Source organism: Artemia franciscana, unplaced genomic scaffold (genome assembly GCF_032884065.1).
Source record: "Artemia franciscana unplaced genomic scaffold, ASM3288406v1 Scaffold_296, whole genome shotgun sequence".
NCBI classification, from domain to species: domain Eukaryota; kingdom Metazoa; phylum Arthropoda; class Branchiopoda; order Anostraca; family Artemiidae; genus Artemia; species Artemia franciscana.
In genome coordinates this window covers 60,739-81,381 of record NW_027063679.1, presented here as the reverse complement: position 1 = coordinate 81,381, position 20,643 = coordinate 60,739, and the positions used below count along the sequence as shown (strand labels likewise).

General features: G+C 34.8%; 1 protein-coding gene across 2 annotated transcripts in view; it reads left to right on the top strand.

The window, feature by feature from the left end:
* Nucleotides 1-869: 869 nt before the first annotated feature.
* Nucleotides 870-20,643, top strand: part of LOC136043092 (PRA1 family protein 3-like) — a 30,936-nt gene continuing 11,162 nt past the window's right edge. The window contains exon 1 of one of the 2 annotated variants that reach the window (XM_065728026.1): nucleotides 870-989. Coding sequence is in view for 1 of the 2 variants with exons in the window: in XM_065728025.1 (XP_065584097.1) it covers nucleotides 2,010-2,054 (45 nt within the window). In the remaining variant the exon portion in view is untranslated. Of the gene's footprint in view, nucleotides 990-1,952; nucleotides 2,055-20,643 lie in introns of those variants that run through there. The other variant, XM_065728025.1, reaches the window with a different exon arrangement.

Sequence of the window (20,643 nt, the reverse complement as noted above, 5' to 3'; positions counted from 1 at the left end):
TATTGTTTGATATAGCTACAGATTATTTATTATTTTTATGTCTTTTTGCGCCACGGAAATCTTTTTTAGAATATTCATTCTTAGAAGTTTTCAGGAACGCCAAATAGTGGGAGTTTGAGTAATTGTCCTCTCTAGACACCAAAAATACCTTCATTATCTTCAGCATTTTTAAATATACAAAATCTTTGCAGTTCATACATTTTTGTAAATTAGGACCACTGTAAATTAGCATCACAGTTCAAATTAACAGAATTTCATAGTGGTGTCAAGTCAAGAAAACTTAAAGTGTTGGCAAACTTCATTTAATACATCAGCGGTAAAAATTATTATTTTTTCAATGAAAACACTCCAAACCAAACATTTTCTTTAAAACTTTTGTTGATCCCTCAATACTTATGCTAGATCCAGTAATGAAAAAGCCATTTCTAAATATTTTGGATAGAGCTTGGAATTGAATAAGACTATTGAAAAACTTTATGATAGAAGTAAAATAAATTCGTTACACCACTGTTTGACAACATTAACAAATTAATATAAAAAGTTAAAGTTGTCATTAAAAAAAAACGCTTGGAGCTGGGGAAGGATTGTTCCAGGTACTTTGTTTGAAAATATTTTTTTCAGAACCCAGAGGAATTTTTACATAGAAAAGAAACAAAACGACGAAATAACAGCTATTTTCAAAATTTAGGGAGGGCAACTGTACCCCCTGCTGATTAGTGCCCTTGAGTTGAACATGATAAGAAAATAAATCAATCGCATTGATTATAGCTTTAAAATTTTTTGAAATCAATGCTTTAGAAACACTAAAGCTCGTTGTCTATTGAAGCTGCTAAATTATGATTCTAATGATTTTCTCGCTGAATAAGGGATTTTTTTTCTCCTGAATCTAGTGAGTTTTTTTCTAGCTTTGTGTTCTAGCAATTTTTCTGACTTGACGGCAATCTTTAGAAGAAATCAAGGAAAAGCAAAAATAAGAAACTAGTCCAATTGTAAGTTAATTCTCTATTGTTTAGAATCTAGACTTAGTCACAATTCAAAGTCCTTTCTTTCACTGTATAAGCAAAATGTGTTTGTGTTAGGGCCCAAGCTCAGAGCTTTCTAAAGAGGGGGGAGGGGTAGTTAAAATGATACCAAACAATTACAAATCAACTCTTCCCAAGTCATAGGCCTATATTCACGAGGTAAATGAAATCCTATAACTAAACAGTTAATAAATATGGTAAAATTGTAGTTGATTGACTTCTTGCTATCTCAGAAAGGACTTGGGAGTTTGATGACCTTTAAAAATATGTGTGTTATAAAAGTGAAACCTTGCAAAATAGATCTTCTGTTTGATTGAAGTAGCCTACAACAAAATTGTTTTAAGATTCACAACTTTGCTCAATCCCAATTTATAAGGTTTTAAAGATATGCAAATACATTTCCTAAATTTTGAAAAAAATATTGATATGGCTCAGAATTATGTTCAAATAACAGGAATTGTATTTTCAGAACTAAAGGCAGAGAACAGGCAACTGGTAACTGAATATTCAGGTAAAATGTTGTTCTGTCAAAATTTCGATAGGAATAGACCTGTCATGTTGGCAAGTTTTAGGGCCCCCTAGAGATAGAAGGAGTAGAGGTGGGTACCTCAAAACACCTTCCTGGGACATACTTTAGCCTTTAGACCCATCCCTGAAAGTTTCATTTTCCTAACCTAACCCCTTTCCAAGATAGCCAAAAGTCAATCAACTAGAATTTTACCACTGAAAATTAAGGTAAAATGTTGTTTTGTCAAAATTTCAATAGGTATAGACCTGTCATGTAGGCTAATTTCAGGGCCCTCTAATGGGAAAAGGAGTAGAGGTAGGCACTTTAAAATACCTTCCCAGAATATACTTCAGCCTGTTTCATTTTCCTAACCTAGCCCCTTTCTGAGATAGTAGGAAGTCACTCAACTACAATTATACCATAAGTATTTTAGTACTGCCAATTTGGATGATATTTGACAATACTTTTTTTCATTGTGAATGTGTTTTTTGACCCTTCAAAACCATTTGGATTTATGTCCAAATGTAAAAGAATTTCCAATTGTTTGGGTATTGAACATTATTTAAAGATAGTTTATGAAAAAAACTTAACAAAAGAAACTATGATAATGTTTTTGTCATGACATTAGCATATAGACTATCACACATATCTTTAAAAAGGAAGATATATTCATAGAAGAATATTATAATAGACCTACTAGCCTCATGTCCACTGTTGCAAAAGGGCTTGAAAGGATTGTTAATGATGAGCTTCTTTGATGAACAGGTTGCCCAGCTATTGGACAAAGGCCTTCCTATTGACCTAATTTTTTAAGACCTTGCCAAAGCATTTGACAAAGTTCCACATAATTGGCTTTGGGTAAATATATGACTGTCTATATTATAGACTTACCAATAAAGTGAACATACCACTCAATACTTTTTTTATGCTCTTTACAAATAAAATAATTGCTTCTATCACAAAATTCATATTTAAGCACTTTCTGAGCTCTTAAAAATGACAAATTTTCAATTAAAATTTGAGTTATTGATTGTTTTCCAAGAAAATAAAATTACATTTTCTCAGTGCCATTTTATTGGTCACTTTCAACAAAATAATACTACATTTTCTCAGTGCCAAAATTATTTATAATAAGGTTAGTTTAGGATTGATTAGGTCAAAAAGTGCTTAAATTTGAATTTGCAATAGAAGCAATTATCATATTCATAAAGAGTATAAAAAGGATATCAAGTGGTATGTTTACATTATTGGTAAGTCAATAATATAGACAGTTGTATATTTACCTGGCTTTGTTCTAGGCTAAATTAGCAGCAAGAGGTATCAACCAAGAATGAGTAGATTGACTAATGGACATCCTGGCTGCTAGATCTCACACTGTATAATGAAGGGCTTTCACAGAATCAATAAAGTTAATAAAGTCTCATAAAATTGCAAGCTATAAAGTGTGTCCTACTCACAAGAGTTTCACCTTTTTGACCTTACAGTGATTTTTATTGCAAATAATCTTAGCTGCCCTTAAGGGAGACTTCCACCCACCCCCCTGGCTGAACACTGCTGCTATATATTTGTATTGAAAAAAACTTTTTCCACAGAAGTCTTTCAAAGAAAAGTAAAGAGCTGCAATAAGCCAAAAAGGGCAGAAATAATGTCAAACAATCCTCAAAGAGTGAAAGTAGCACAAATCACTATCAATAAATAAATAAAACTCAAAGCAAACAGAAATTAGAAGAAATAGCCAAGTCAAACTCAAAACAAGGAAAAATTAACATTAGTATAGCTGACAACCCACATGCCTTCTTAAGACCAGAACATAATCTAGGCTTTACTGGAAAAAAAATGACAGTGGACTGTCAGTTTAATATACATATCCTGATATTTATTCCTTGAAATCATAAAGTTTTTTTTTATTTATTTAAGTAAAAAAGTAAAAACATTCAAAATATATTTTGTTTTCAGTAAGCACAAATTATCACCTTAATCCATTTGAGAGCTTTAAGGTCTCCTAGACCTAGTGTGTTCTTGAGTCAATGACTCCCAGTCAAGCCTACACAACTTCATCTCCTACTCCCTGTAAAGTTGATGTCTAAAAGACTAGATAGAAAGAGGGCTGACAGTAGAATCCTTCAATTCATTTCACTGATTAGTGACTCTTCTTGAAAAACACACTTGACAGATTTTTTTTTTGAATAGTGTTTATTAATAAATAAACTTAATTTGATAGAGTTTAAATTTAATAGAGTTTAATTTTTGTAGCTTCTTTGAATCTCCTCTTGTGAGAATGGGGGTGGTTGGCTGTGGGCTGGTTTTTGGTCTATCAACTAAGTGTCTAATATTGCTTGTGTTTGCACTTGTTATGCTGTACAGCTCTGCAAGTTGTCTTTTGATGAGCAGGTAATCATTTAGTACTCCTGGTTGCTGGGGTATACCATATGCAGCCACATTAAGTTTTCTCCCCTCTCTATCTTTCTCCTGTCTGAACAGTCTTTGGGCTTCATCCTCAAGGTGATAATTGATAGCTTGTTCCAATATTTTGTTTCTTCCTGAACTGCTGCTCCAACATATTCTTCAACTTCTGAAATGGTATATTTTTTGGCCACATTTTCTCAAGATCAGTAATGCATTCTTGACTTTGTTTATTGTATTGGTAATGTCTTGCTTCATCTCTTCTACTGCTGCTTTAACTATTTCTACAATAGCCAAAGCACTAGAATCTTAGATATTATGAAATTTGAAATTTTGGCCAATGAGAAGGGGTCTGCTGGAGCACCTGAGTGCTTGTAAATCAAGAAGTACCTCTGCATGTCTCCAATGGTAGACATTTTTGTGAAAAGTTCATATTCAGAGCCAGGTATGTTTAGGCATTCAATGCATAGCCATTTCTCACACCTATCACATAAGACTGCCTTTGAATCTGATTCAGGACTGTATATACAGCCAGTTTAGAAATCTTGGGACTTTTTTAGGCTGACTAGCTTCTGTTTGCTATTGCATTCAGGTGGCATCCATTTTTATACAACCATTATTTCACAAAATCTCATGTTAGACAGAACCTGTAGAAAGTGCTGATACTCAAATCACATATTCCTAGCAGTTTAAGGATTAAAATCCTGCTAGCACTAATATAACTTCCTGTTAGATATCACTCCCCTCTGTACAGACTATTTCTGAAAATCTAAAAAAGACAGCTTAGTAAATTTACTTAATGGCTGATCCTACTGTCCCCAACAATCTATGGATTAAAATCCAGCTGGTACCAATACAGCCTTGATTATTTGATATTGCTTCCCCAGAAAATGGCTCAACCAATGAAATCTATGGCATTATAGGCATTTGGCAAGTGTGCACTATTTACAGCTTTGCAAATTTGAAAGAAGAAGAAGCACTCCAAATATATTGCCTGTGTTTTATTTGTTTAAATTATAATTTAAACCCAAAGGCTAATCCCCATGGGGATCAACAATAAAATACCTCCAGTTTCAATGTCCAAGTAAGCAAAGTCACACACTAAGGAAAGCCACTTGAAACGTTACTTAAGCATAAATATGAGTGGAAAAGGATAAATATAAGTAGAAATAAAAGTTTTATCTCACAAATTTGTGTAATATAATTATGTATTTAAATTTCACACCTCCAAAATGCTGTTGTCAAGGATGACCCTTGCCTTGAGGGCTATGGAGGGGGGGTCTTCCTCAAGGACTTAAATTTCTGGACTTTTCAACTATGCTGAACAAAATATCTATCTAAACATCTTGATTAAATGTGTTTGGAGAAATAATTATAGTGGGGGAAGGGGCTGATTGACCTCCAATTACTTTTGACTGTTAAAAAGGCCACTAGAACTTCTGATTACCAATCCAATGAGCCCCTGCCAAGGTTTATGCAACCACTTTATATGAAAACCTTAAATCCTCCCAGGGCATAACTTACAACCCTTGTCCTGAGGGTGGGGGTTGTCATGCTCAAAATCATGATTTTTGGACCTTTAAACTATGCTGAACAAAATGTTTGTTTGAAAATGTTGTTTTAATGTGTGTTGGGGAAGTTTCTAATTGAATGAGCCCTTTTTGAAGTTTCTTCAACATTTCTTTCAATAAGAATTGCCCTGGTAAAAAAAAATGAACAAGAAAAAAACAACAAATAATACATTGTGCCCACATTGCTCTTTACTTAGGCAGTGCTGTTCTGCTGGCTGTTATATTTTTGTTTTGTGTTTTCTATTATACTGGATTAGAAGTGCTGGTTAGACCTGACAAGCCCCCTTCCTAAAATTCAACTTATGGGCGCCCATGCAAATAACTGATTTAATCAGACATGGAGCTGAGAAACCCACCTTTTTAATTATTTTTTTCCTTTTAATAAGTAAGGCTTAGATGAATTTTTTTTTCTGTCTAACCCTTATTCTTTTACCAAGAAGAATATTTAAACAAGTATACACTGTGATATATATGTACACTTGTTTGTGTGTGGTTTATTAAATTTTCCACAATCTTCTGCTAATGGCTGAACTTTGTAGACTTTCTGAAAAAAAGTTAAATAAAGCTCTACTTTTTTTGGACAGCACTAAAGTAAAAAAATCTATGCAACGAAACTGTTTTATTAACTTGGTGGAAAGCTTTATAACTTCATTGAATCTTCACAATAGATGGCAATTGTACCTAATTGCAGCACTGTGAAGTCCTAAGTGGTGTTCCCAGGGAACTGTTAGTGGACCCACATTATTTCTTCTTTATATGAGTGATATGATACCCAAAGTCAGTAACCACTTAACCCTTTACAATAATGATTCAAAACTACTTTGTGTACCCAAGTACTTGGTGAATTGCATACAGGCATAGGCTGACAAGTGGATTCTCTATTTCAGTTTTTCAAAATGTTTCAACATTCCTTTTGTTAACAATAATCCTTAACACCAATATACTGTACTATGAATGATAACCAGCCATCATCCCCTGTTCCTCTCCCAAGTAGCTCTAGTTGTAAAGACCTGGGAGTCACAATAGATAATCTTCTAAAGCTCCATGAACACTTGGTACAAACTGTTTCCAGAGCAAATTCAAGTCTTGTTATTATTAAATGAACAAGTACTATTACTAGCCAATCATGTGGAACCTTCTTGAAACTATATATGGTAAGGCAATTATTAGACCAGTTCTTGACTTTGGAACTGCTTTGTGGTGACTTTGGAACTGCTTTGCTTCACTTTTTCACAAAAGTGATACACAGCTTATTGACGGTTTGCAAAGGAGAGCCACCTAGTGCATCTCTGGACTTGATAAAAAGCTATATAGTGAAAGGATATCTACCCTAAAAATCCTATCTTTGACCTTCCAATGTAGGTGCAGTGCCACGCTACTTATATCCAAATATGTTGATCAACCACAATATAAGTTCCTTACTCAATTACTTAAAGAAATACAAAGACAGATTCATCCTGAGAAGATTCATAAGCCCAGAAATGACTGTATATATGAAAGAGCTGGGCTACGGTACTGATGCTGCTTGTCATACCCAGCCAACTTACATACTCTATCAGAAATTGACATAGTGCAGCAATGTCGACTCTAAACCATAGAAGGATAGTTCCCTTGATCATAACTATCTGTGCTCACTGTTACCATTTGGGCTTAAATTTGCGTCTATCCTAGCACTCTCCTAGTTGGAAGGTGGTTACTGGCCTGTAAACACAGTCACAACTCTCTTTTTCATATTTTGTGTAATGTGTTTTTTTGATTGTCATTTCAATAATAGAGCCAAATAAATCCAACATCAAACCATTTTTTATTCCTGAGTGCAAATTAAGATAATTAAGATGCGATTAGCAAAAGTAAGCTATAAATTGTAAAGTGAGAATTTTGTTGTTCAATTTTTTTTCCTAGTCTAGTGCAGACCTATATCCTAGGGCCATATATTGGACCATAAGGAAGGGAGTGCCCTTAGAAATGAAATGATTAAAATATGTTGGGAAAGAACTGAAAAGATATCAAACAGTGTGTTCTCCTTGTCCCTACCTCAGTTATGTTTGCTGGCAACCATGTTGGATTGGCTTGTAGAATTTTTAATACAGTCTTGTGAAATTGCTCTCTTTTGATACTAACTCAAATAAATTATAAATGCTGATTCTGTCTGATTCCTCTTTCAACACTTGGGTTACACTTAGTCATTTAACTACTTGTAAAGCCTACAACAGTAAAAATTACTGTCCAAAGGGGGTGTTGGAAATGTACAAGTACAGGCTACAATGGTCATTCACCATCACCTACAGTCTCCAGTAATTCAATGTATGGTGGATATTTTGATGATAAGAGAAAGTCAGCTTTTTATAGCTAAATATTTTCATCATTTTTGTAAACCCTGCTTCTCATATGCCATCTAATTCTGTGTGAGTACCTTCTTTACTGAAAAATGAGTCAAATTACAACAACTTCTCCCAAGCCCAACCAGTACAAAACAGATGATGAGACAAATAAGGTTCAAACCTTTCTTAGGTTTGAATTTAGTAATAGAATTCAAAGGGGAAGTACCAAGCAATTTTAGGTATACCCTAATCAAACCCCTTATAAGAAAGGTGATAAGAGTGAGTAGTAATTATAGAGGCATTAACCTGATGTTAGTAGGCAGCAAATTACTTCTATGATGATACTTTTTGTACTGAGAGATGCTGTAGAAAAATTTTAAAGAGATGAGCAGTTGGGTTTTGGGAAGGGTAAAACTCTTAGGTTAAGAATTAAGAAGTGCCTGAGTTGTCGAACATCTTTAGCCCTCAGTTTTATAGATTATGAGCAAGCATTTGATTCTGTTGATAGAAAAGCTTTAGCAAAGATCTTATCCTTGTATGGTATACCAGACAAATACATTAAAGTGATTAATCCTGGAGTGATTCTTTTTATTCTTGTATGGTATCCCCCTTTATATGGATCATTTTGATGGATTTGTCTTAAGAAGCTCATGAAAGGCAATGTGAGACCATGGAATCAAATGCAGAAGATAAAATCTCCTTGACTTAGATCACACTGATGATTTAAGCATCCTAGATGAAAGTATAAGCAAAAGTAATGAAATTATAGAGGTTTTGCAAGTTCAGGGGGCTAGAATAGGTTTGAAAATTATTATTAAGAAGACTAAGTCACTAAGGCTAGAAGTGAAGATGAAAAGGTGATTTTGGGTAACAAAAAGATTGATCAGGTGAGGAGCCTCACTTACCTGGTAGTATTCTTAATAAGATGATGGGAGCAGTTAAGATGTTAAAAGTACAATATCCAAGTTTCAGCATGCTATTTCACAGTTAAAAAAAGTTTGGAAAAATAGGAAGATAAATATGCAAACCAAGATTATAATATTGGAGACTACAGTGATGACAGTGGTCAAATATGGTTCTGAGCATGGGTGCTCTGAAATTTGGAGGAAGGTATGCCAGCTATTTTCCAGAGAAATTGCCTATGGCTTCTTTTGGATACCTGACTGACTGATCGTATTTCGAACAGTAGGCTGTACAAAAAGTGTGATTAATTCTGCTCTCTAGGGTGATAATGAGAGAAAGGTAGAGATGGCTAGGGCTTATTCTGCAGATGAGGAATAACAGATTGCCAAAGATTGTCCTTTTTGGCCAACAGTTTTGGGCTAAATGGAAAGTGGGTTGTCCACAGTTTGGGTTAGAAAGGTTCGCAAATAATGATTTAAGGGAAAGGGGAACTTCCAAGGAGAGTGTAAAGAGGTTTTGAATGGATTGGGATGGAGAAGAAGCGTGCATAGCTGCGTTGGCCTGAGGTGGCTTGGTGCTGTGGTGAGTTGTTGATAGTTGTTTTATTTTTAATATAATTTAAACTCAGACATATTTCAAAATAAATTGAAACTTCAATAATTTTCATAATTGAAACTGACTCAGTCCAGGAAGAGAGTCACAACCCTAAACAAAAGAAAATAGATAATTCTGGACAGTTGATGGTAACACATGGACTTTCCTAAATTTGCCTCAAGTACTAGTAATGAATAACCTATGTCAAATTAGTTCAAAACTGCTCTGCCTTAATAGACTTAGCATAAATAAAGGGTCTGAATTCTAAGTAAAACAAGATAGGTAGTCTTGGAAACATAAAGCCATATATAGAACTTTTTGTATCAATGGACAGTAGTAGAGCTTAACCAAATTTCCCTATAATTCAAAGATTTAATAAAGAAATAAAACAGGTTAGGACAGAGGAGGGGGCTCCAACCCAAAATAAACAATATAATTTTTTCCCAGGGCAGGACAAATCCCAATTAACCCAGCTACTAAGATCCAAAATGTTGGGATATCATCTCAGTGGGAGTAGTAGTTATTCTGGTTGTACAATTAAGCAAGTTAATATCACATAAGAGTATTAGTTGAGTTCAACTAGTAACTGATCAGACTAGTATAGATTGACTAGATCTTTAAAAATTGAAATGAAAAAGAAATATTAGTGGTTTAGGAATCAATTGGTTTTTCAACCAATGGCATTACTGGTAATTAGCTATACACCTAGCGGTAGAAATCCGACTTTAATAAAAGTGATACATTTTTTTAAATGTTCAGTACTTCTTAAATGGTTATTGTACCTCTAATTGTTGTTGTTTGCTATTTTAATGTATATTTTACCTTCCAGGAAAATGTACTTAGCTCAAATACAATTTTGGCCATATTAATATTAGTATGGTATATTTTTTTCACTGGTCAGTGTCTGTAACAATGCCCCGGTTAAGGTATCCATTTTGGTTATACATACTAAGCAAGAAAATTCCACAACTGCTTAAGTGATGAAAACAGTATTTGTTGCCCCCTCTAATCACCCAATTTTATAGTGTATAGTATTCATGAAAAGAAGTCATATCACAGGTCTTGAAATTTAGGGGTTAATAGAATTGGTCAACTTAGCCATTGAAACTGAAATTTTAAACCATTTACAATTCAGTTACTGGCCAGTGTAATTTTTTGAAGTATTTACTATTTGATTACAACTATTTTCAGTTCCATTACAAATGTGCTACAATTCAAAGTGGTAAAACACACTAACAGTTTCAATTAACATGTCAAAATTTGACCTTTCAAAAACACAAAATAAAAAAAAATGTTTTGCAGTTGATCTTGTCCTCTGTTAATTCGAAATATTCTCTGCAACACTGAACCTTGTTACTTGGCTATAGGGCTAGGATGCTCAAGTGCTTTCTTCCTAAAGATACTAAAAGTACATGTTTGTCTATGTTTTTTTTTTTACCAGTAGGCCAACAGGTTTATGTCCTCATCAGGTAGCTTTTTGCTCACATATTTTTGAACTCCATCATTGGCTAGTATAGGTTTTGATCAAATGACACATAAAAACGAAGGATGCTTTGCTGGTGATGGTACACAATCATTTTAAGGGGCTATGTTATTCTTATCTCTGGTTTTGCCCTCACAAATTAAAAAGCACCATGTAAAAAAGAGTGGTTTCATCTGCCCCATCTTCACTGTATCCTCTGGTCTGGATATGAAGATTGAATATTTTCGCAGGGATGAAGTTCTTGTTATGGGTGTAAATTGACCTTCTGTTGTTTGTGGCTATTTTGAATGGATTGGCTAGCTTTTAATCAAACCTAGTCTATGGATAGTTTTCTGGCTTATGTTCAAGTATTATATACCAAAAACCCATCTCTTTAAGGATAGAACAGGTTTCAATTACTGGTCCAAGTAGTTTATGAGAGTGCCATGATATGCTGCATGGTTAATATTTGTTTGAATTTCCTGTTTCTTGTTTTTATTCATTTTTGGGTTTGCTTGAGCTATGCCATATATACTTGCCATGTATATCTTATGAATGCGCATATAATGTTTTTTAAGGCAGATGTTACCTGGAGAGACTAGATTAATACCTCAATAATACCACCTTTCTTATACAGTGATTTTAATAAGGTTTTCCTGAAATTATAAGGTACTTCACCTTTTTCAAAAATTATATTCATAAATATCAGTAACTTATTTCTAACCTCAGAGCCATCATTCAAGAAATTCATTTACCACACTATCAGCACCTGGAGCCATATTATTTTTTAATCCTTTTAGTACTGTTGCTGATTCTTCCTCTCAAAACAAGTCTTCCTTCACATCCAAGGTATCACAACCTTTTACATTCTCCTGTATATCTCTTCCTATAACTGTATCTTGGTTTAGCACATTCTCAAAAATTTTCACCCATGTCTCTTTCCTTATCACCATATTTGGCCCCCTTCCTATCTTTAACTGAGAAAACTGGATTGACACTCCCTCCCAATTTATTAACATGCCAGTACAATATTTTACTATTATGCAGTCTAGCTGCATCTTCTAGATCCTTGGCAATTTTATCCATGGCCTCCACTTCATACCTCCTTAGTTCATATCCTAATGTTTTCTCCACTTTCTGTACATTTCTTTTGTTATCATATGATCTATCACTCAGAGAATTCTTGTACAAACTCCTTCTCCTCTCTATTAGCATGAAAGCTTTTTCTCTAATATTCTTAGCTGGAGGTTTTGTATTAAATAAGGAGGGAAGCAAGGTTGTGTTATATCCCCCTTCATAAGGATCATTTGGATGGACTTTGACTTCAGGAGCACAGTAAAGGTTATGGGAGACCAGGGAATCAAATGGGGGAGGGGGAACTCTCCTGGACTTCGATTATGCTGTTGATTTAAGCATCCTAGATGAAACTGTGAGCAAAATGAATTGACTTTTAGAGCGTTTGCGAGTTCGGGGTGCTAGAATAGGTTTGAAAATTAATGTTAAGAAGACTAAGTCGTCACTAAGCCTAGGAATAAGTAAAGATGAAAAGGTGACATTGGGTAACGAAAAGATTGATCAGCTTGGCAGCTTCACTTACCTTGGTAGTATTATTTGTAAAGAAGGTGGGAACAGTGAAGATGTTAAAAACAAAATATCCAAGGCTCACTGTGTTTATTACAGTTTCAAAAAAGTTTGGAAGAATAGAAAGATAAGTCTTCAAACCAAGATTAGAGTACTGGAAGGTACAGCGGTGACCGTAGTCAAATATGGCTCTGAAACATAGGCGCTCTAAAAAGTAAATGAAGATTTACTAGATGTTTTCCAGAGAAATTGCCTACGGACTGTTTCTGGTCACAATACTGACTGTATTTCAAACAGTAGACTGTACAAAAATGTGGTTCAATCCCGCTTTCGATGAAGGAAAGGATTACCGATTGCCGAAGATTGTCTTTTTCCGCCAACCGTCTAGGGCTAAACGGAAAGCAGGTCGTCCTTTTCTGGGATGGGAGGATGTCATAAAGAAAGATTTAAAGGAAATAGGAACTTCCTGGGAGGGAATAAATAGGGAGGCTTTGAATGGGTTGGGAGGGAGGAAGAGCAGGCGTAGCTGTATTGGCCACAGGCGGCTTGGTGCTGGGATGAGTTGTTAGTAGCAGTAGTATTAGTTTTAGTTATAGTTTTCATCTAGAAGAAGAAAAAGGTTTTGATGCTAGTGTGAGAAAGAAAAGTATTGGGACTATAGAATAGTCCCAAGAAGAACCTTATAAACATATTACAAGAAAAGAAGAATAAATTAAAGATTGGGATATTGTCAACCCAGCTGAGAAAGAAGAGGGGAAAATGATCTGAAAATAAAGACACGTGCCTCGAATATCTACAGTTGATTGAAAGTAGCAAATGAATTTTGGCAGTTCCCAGCCTATTGCACTTTCAACTATTTTCCCCCAACTGTTTGTGACTGTTGAATGGGGTGAAAGCAAAGATAATCCTAACCTTAAGCAATTTAGGAATTCGCAGTCAGTATCTACTATCCAATATTTTGGTCTCAATGTGGACCCAATCTGCAGTAAACTTAAAAAAATCTAATAATTGGCTTAATCATATGGCTGTTGAACTAGCAACAATATTTGGTAGAAAACATTCTAATTAATTGTCATGTCAACCTTTATTTAATTGGAATAATCATGTGTTTCTTTCCCCAAAGACCACAAGTAGTTAAGTGCCTACACCCATGTTCTAATCCTCTTGCTATTTACAATTTTATTCTCCAGTGAACCATGTTAGACCCAATTATAATCCTTATGATGCATAAGTTACAATGCAAACAGCAGTAGTGTTGATATTATGGATAGATCTGTTGATAATCTATCTATCTTCCAGTTCCAGTTCCAAAAGTTGTAGAGAGGTATATGGACTAACAACAAGTCCTTTCACCTCTTTGACTTCTTCTCCAGAAAAATTAGCCACTGGAAGCGCTATTCTCCTCCAGTCTGCAAACAATGAATATATGCAATTATGAACAATAATACACTGTTATTGATTGTGGGAAGTGCGAGTACCTGAGCTACCTGTCCCTACATCTGTGAGCTACATCTTCAGGACATTTCAAAAGTAGCCAAGTTAATATTATGGATCAGATAGGCCTTAACTATTTTATTAGATGCTTTAAAATGTGATTGCCAAATCATTGATTTTTTTAAATGCGTACGTGTTTTCCCCCCTTGAATCCCTTAATAAGTCTAAATGTCTTAAATCACATTATTTGAGAATATTACACTCATCTGTATGCTCATTTGTTGAATATGCCTGACCTGTTTGGCATCCTTCCATTTGCAAGGAATCGTTGGAAAAAATAAAGACAGTTTAAAATGATACATAGAAAATATCTTTAGTGAAGACAGGGTGTTTTTTTTATCTCCCCTCTTCAGAGTGCCAGTATAACTAACCTCGAAAAAAGGAGAATAAAAATTTTCTTGCGATTTGTCCATAGTTCTTTCCATAACCCACAGGTAGATTTGTTTTTTCCTGACTATCCCCACCCGTCCCTTAGGCATCGTCTCCCTTATTCAGGTTATACACTATTCCTCCTTTTACTCCCAAAAAACTTTCCGTTGCTAGATATAGAAGAACGTTTTTACGAAAAAATCTCTTCTTCCCACCCCTTTACCATTCACTGTGTAAATTTCTTTTTCCTAATTTTACGCATTTCATTTATGTAGTCTGTAGTTTGCTTAGTTCCGTCATCTTTAAACTGATCATTTTATTTATGAGATTTTTTTTGCTTGTTAGTTTTTAAAATTGGTTCATTTGTCCGGGATTAGTGTTGCTTTGGTATGGCCCTACTAAAAAATCTTCAAAACATGCCAGCCTCAAGATACAGACCCATATGCAGCCATTTTTAGCACTTCAATAGGTATTTTCATAGGCCCTAATATCTGTGTTGATACTAATACACAAGAAACATCATTAACAGGCTCATTAAATTAACAGGCTCAAGAAGCATCATTAAATGGCTATACTTATAGAGGGGGCACAGGTTTGACTTTTCCTCCTATATGAATAATCAGTATGTCAAACTACAAATTTGTTGTTATTTGACAGCATCAAGCCATATGAATAACTTTCTATAATTCAGTAATCCGCTGCAATAGATAAGCTTCTCAACAGACAGAGTTTAGGGATAGGATTGGAACTTACAACCAAAAGGGTAGTTCCAATTGTGAACCAACAAATATAGTTTTCAATGTGGTCCTTTGATGTGGTTGGTATGTCAGACTTCACTTGAGTGAATGCGTTCATAAGTATGGGCACCCGTAATGTGGCATATCATTCCTGATTGTTGAAAGAATGCAAATTTATTTAATCTTTGCTTAAATTTATATATTTGAGGCTATGACCATTTTTTATATTTTTTTTTATGAAAGAGATATATGGTCTAGGCTACTGTAAATGAATCTGAATCCCATTAATTCAGCAGAAAAAAGTTGTAAAAAAAAATCTTTATGGTATCCCTATAACAAAAATTACTCTAAACGTACTATTTGGACCTGGGGCTGTTGATTTGGAGACAGAAAAGCGGCGAAATGATTTCAGTGCCAAGTTGTGTATGGGGCAGGTAATTGATAAGAGTGAAAATCAGTTGTCAGAATTAAGGTACTGATGGTTTTGAAAAGCTGGGTATGATATGCAGATGAGGAGGGGGATAGCTCTTTTCCAAGTTTGTTCATCAAAACTGCAGTTCAAGCCCTCACACAATGCTATCTGTAGCTCACGTTCAAAGTTGTATTAAACCAATGCTCAACTTCAGTTTCGCCTACAATTTTGCTGAGTTGTCTTTGATCAAGAGTTTATCAACGTCGAAATGTTTCATCTTCCACCATTTGTCTCTATCATTTTTTTTTATCCATTTTAGGGAAGAGATGTTGGAAGAACTTCCTTGGGATACTATTGAAATGATCTGCCATTATCTAAGCTTGCGTGACTTGTCTCATTTGCGATTGGTCTCCAATTCTTGTCGGGATATTGTAATTAGTTATTATTCAAGAATGAAATTTATTCAAGCTAGCAGACTGAGGTCAACATCCAACAGAACTTTTGAAAAGGAATTAAAATTTGTTTTAAATCATTGTGGAAATCTTCGAGTGGCTATCTTATCAGGATGTAATTTCCTGTCAGATGATGTGGTCATATCTGTATTATCAAGAAACCCAAATCTGAGGGTTTTAGACTTAAGCAACTGTTCTAGGCTGAAGTCTGCTGCATTACAACCATTGGTCAATAAGCTTCAGAATCTTAAGAAACTCTACTTATCCAAGTGTTCATGGGTTACTCCTGGAGTGATTGAATGCATTGCAATGAAAAGACGAGAGTTAGAAGTCCTTGATCTCTCTTCTTGTGTACTGTTGACTGATCAAGCACTTTCTATGTTATTTACAGCTTGTTGTTATTTGGAGGAGGTCAACCTTTCTCATATTCCCTCAGTTAGTGAAAAGACGTTAAATTCTCTGATTTCACACTGTCATAAATTGAAAAAAGTGACATGCCAAAATTGTCAAAACTTAAGTGCAGAATGCAAACAAAAAATTAAGCAATTAGGATTTGAAAGGGGTTTTGTTTGTTACTTTTGAGCCTTTTTTTTATTCCTATGATATGATGCAGATATTGTCTTACTGTGTCTTTAGATGACATTTGAAACTGTGGTTGCTTGTGCAATGGTCTTTGTTTTTGAAAGTCAGTATGTTTATTCAGTCAATTATTTTGTTTATAGATTTATTTTAGTTCCATGAACGGTTATTATAAGTTTTTTTATATTTGACTGTGAGAAATTAATAATGTTTTTCCTGGAAGTATAATGTGTAGTTTGTGATAAGCTGTAAGAAGGGGGAAATAGACTTTAAATGAATCACATACATCACCCATAGCCTGTGACAGAGAAGAAGAAGAAGGGAGAGTGGTTCAAAGAACTCCTCCTTTTGGAAAAAATCGAAATCAGAACTTGGAAACACATTTTTTATTTTTATTTCTGACCCCCACCCCTGACCTAGAAAAAAAGGGCCTATGGGGACATTTGATCATAGCATACAAGGCACAGGAAGAATGGATGAGTTTTAGTATAAGCCGTAACAAGTATTTCGCTTTAGATTAATGAAAAATGCTCCAAAATTTGGACATGCAGTCTCAAAACTTTTTTTTTTTTTAAATATTTGACACTTTTAGCAGACACACTCTTTGCCCCTCACACTAAAAACGTCTTGTATATGTATTTATATAAAATAATTCATAGATATTACTTATTGTTTAGGCGTTCTAAAACAGAAACACTCTAAATTTACTAACAAACAAAAGAATAAGAGGTCTTAAACTAAGCAATAGGCACACTTAAATCTGAACAACATTCTGTTTAAAGTATCCATTTCACGATAATATCTCGCTATGAAAACAAGACCAGAAAAATATGTTTAATGTAACCACTCATTTTTCTGGCTTTTATTTTTTTTTATTTTAATTTCAATATTTGATACATGTTAAATGAAGATAGGTAAGTGTTTGATGTTTAATGTGGGGACGAGCCTATTTGCTAATTAAATAAAAAAACTAGTTTTTTTAACTGAAAGTAAGGAGCGACATTAAAACTTAAAACGAACAGAAATTACTTCGTATATGAAAGAGGCTGCTTCCTCATCAACGCCCCGCTCTTTACGCTAAAGTTTGACTCTTTCTCTCAACTCTTCTTTTTAAAACAGTAAAAAACTTTAGCGTAAAGAGCGGGGCGTTGATGAGGAAGCAGCCTCTTTCATATACGAAGTAATTTCTGTTCGTTTTAAGTTTTAATGTCGCTCCTTACTTTCAGTTAAAAAAACTAGTTTTTTTTTATTTAATTTCTGAACGTTTTTGAATTAATGCATGTTTGATTTTGGCTCTCCGCACATAAATTATTGAAATGAAATTAGTATATTAATTTTTTTTGGCTAAAACGTCTGTACACTTCCCAATAACCATTACTATATGTAAACACTGGTCAAAGTTTGTAACTTGCAGCCCCTCCCCCAGGAATTGTGGGGGAGTAAGTCATTCCCAAAGACATAGTTATTATGGTTTTCGACTATGCGGAACAAAATGGCTATCTTAAAATTTTAATCTGTTGACTTTTGGAAAAAAATTAGCGTGGGAGGGGGCCTATTTGCCCTCCAATTTTTTTATCACTTAAAAAGGGCACTAGAACTTTTCATTTCCGTAAGAATGAGCCCTCTTGCGACACTCTAAGACCACCTGGTCGATACGATGACCCCTGGGGAAAAGAAAAAAACAACAACAAACAAACAAATAAACACGCACCCGTGATTTGTCTTCTGGCAAAAAATATGAAATTCCACATTTTTTTAGATAGGAGCTTGAAATTTTTGCTATAGAATTCTCTGATATGCCGAATGCGATAGTGTGATTTTTGTTAAGATTCTATGACTTTTAGGGGATGTTTCCCCCTTTTTTCCAAAATAGGGCAAATTTTCTCAGGCTCGTAACTTTTGATGACAAAGACTAAATTAATTGGAACTTATATATTTAGAATCAGCGTGAAAATTCGATTCTTTTGATGTATCTTTTAGCATCAAAATTCCGTTTTTTAGAGTTCCGTTTACTATTGAGCCGGGTCGCCCCTTACTACAGTTCTTTACCACGAACTGTTTGAAAAGAAAATAATTCGGTATTTCAGGGCTTCTGACATTATTACTCCTTTGCGGAAGTTAGGCTCAAAATTGAAAAAGGATTATATTTTTTCTCTGGGCCCCTTCCACCTCTTAGTTCGTTTATTTTCCCGTTAGTTTTCACCTGTTTTCGCTTTATAGTTGTGTTATCTCTTAGCAGTTCTTTCGTTAGTTGAGTTATGGTTGTGGTATATATGTTTTATCGCTCGTATAGTTATGTTATTTTCAAATTATACTCCATAATAGAGAGGCTCCGAACGCCCAGTATTGTATATTAAGCTCTGAATTTGACGTTTTTTTCTAACGTGACCAGATTCGTCCTGCGCCCTTTTCATTGAATTTTTTCCCCCATGGCATATTTCTCCAAGAAAAGATCCTCCCACATAGCCCCCTCCCTCAACCCTACCCCCAAAACCAAAAAAATCCCCCTGAAAACGTCTGTACACTTCCCAATAACCATTATTATATGTAAAAACTGGTTGAAGTTTGTAACTTGCAGCCCCTCCCCCAGGAACTGTGGGGGAGTAAGTCACCCCCAAATGCATAGTTATTATGATTTTCGACTATGCTGAACAAAATGGCTATCTCAAAATTTTGATCCGTTGACTTTGGGAAAAAAATGAGCGTGGGAGGGGGCCTAGATGCCCTCCAATTTTTTTGGTCACTTAAAAAGGGCACTAGAACTTTTCATTTCCGTTAGAATGAGCCCTCTTGCGACATTCTAGGACCACTTGGTCGATACGATGACCCCTGGGAAAAAAAAACAAACAAATAAACACGCACCCGTGATTTGTCTTCTGGCAAAAAATGCAAAATTCCACATTTTTGTAGATAGGAGCTTGAAACTTCTACAGTAGGGTTCTCTGATACGCTGAATCTGATGGTGTCATTTTCGTTAAGATCCTACGACTTTTAGGGGGTGTTTCCCCCTATTTTCCTAAATAAGGCAAATTTTCCCAGGCTCGTAACTTTTGATGGGTAAGACTAAACTTGATGAAACTTATATATTTAAAATCAGCATTAAAATGCGATTCTTTTGATGTAGCTATTGATATCAAAATTCAATTTTTTAGAGTTTTGGTTACTATTGAGCCGGATCGCTCCTTACTACAGTTCGTTACCACGAACTGTTTGATTTGCAGCTTTTATATAATAAACACTTCTGTTGATTTGTTTACTGATCCAATATAAATCACTGACTAAGATTTATATGCATGAATACGGATTAGAATTTCAAGAGGATTATTTGAATAGTTATATTTTCAGCGTCGGACAAGTTGTCCACAGATTTTCATCTGTCGGGGATTTCATCTGCATTTCGCCAATATGTGAACGTGGGTGATTCGAAAGGCTGGCGACTATTTGCTAAATTTTTCCAAAGGAGTTGTCTAAGGGTAGTTTTTGGTAATCGTATGACTAACTATATCATACAGTTGGATTTCTGTGAAACATGGTTTGATTCTACTTTCTAGGGGTAAAATAAACAAAAGGTTGACATGGCTATGTCACCTTTTATATATGAAGGACGACAAATGAACAAAGATAGTACTTTTTGGTCATTGTTCTGAGACGGAAAAGCAGGGCGTCATCCAATGGGGTAGAAAAAATTTCTACCCCATAAGAAAAAAATTAAAAGAAATAGAAATCAAATGGGAGAGGTTAAGCAGTAAAGCTCTCAATAGACTGGGATGGAGGAGGATGTGTAACACCAAGCCACCGGGGTGGCTTGGTGCTGCAGTGATATATTAGTTATAACAGTTGTGGTATTGTAAAAGTCATTAGATCCCCCAAGTCAAAGTCTTTTTGGAGGTCACTCAAGACAATAGTTAGACCGTTTGACTTCTCAAGGCTACTTCACTTAGTATCTATTACGTGCTCAAGGTAAAAAGTTGTAACGGTATGGCCCAGGCTACCATTTTGTGTTGTTTGAATTCTAGTAGTAATTATAATTTTTGGTCAGTAGCTTAGAAAGTTTTGAAAAGGCTAGTATGAGTACAACATGGTAAAACCATATGGTACTGTAGTAAAAACACTGCTGATAACTTACGTTAAGATTTAGGGAGATGAAAACGAATTTCTTTAAGGTCTACGAAGTTACTCTTGGACAAAAATAAGTAATATATGTTTATTATGTTAAGTAACATATTATTTTCTAA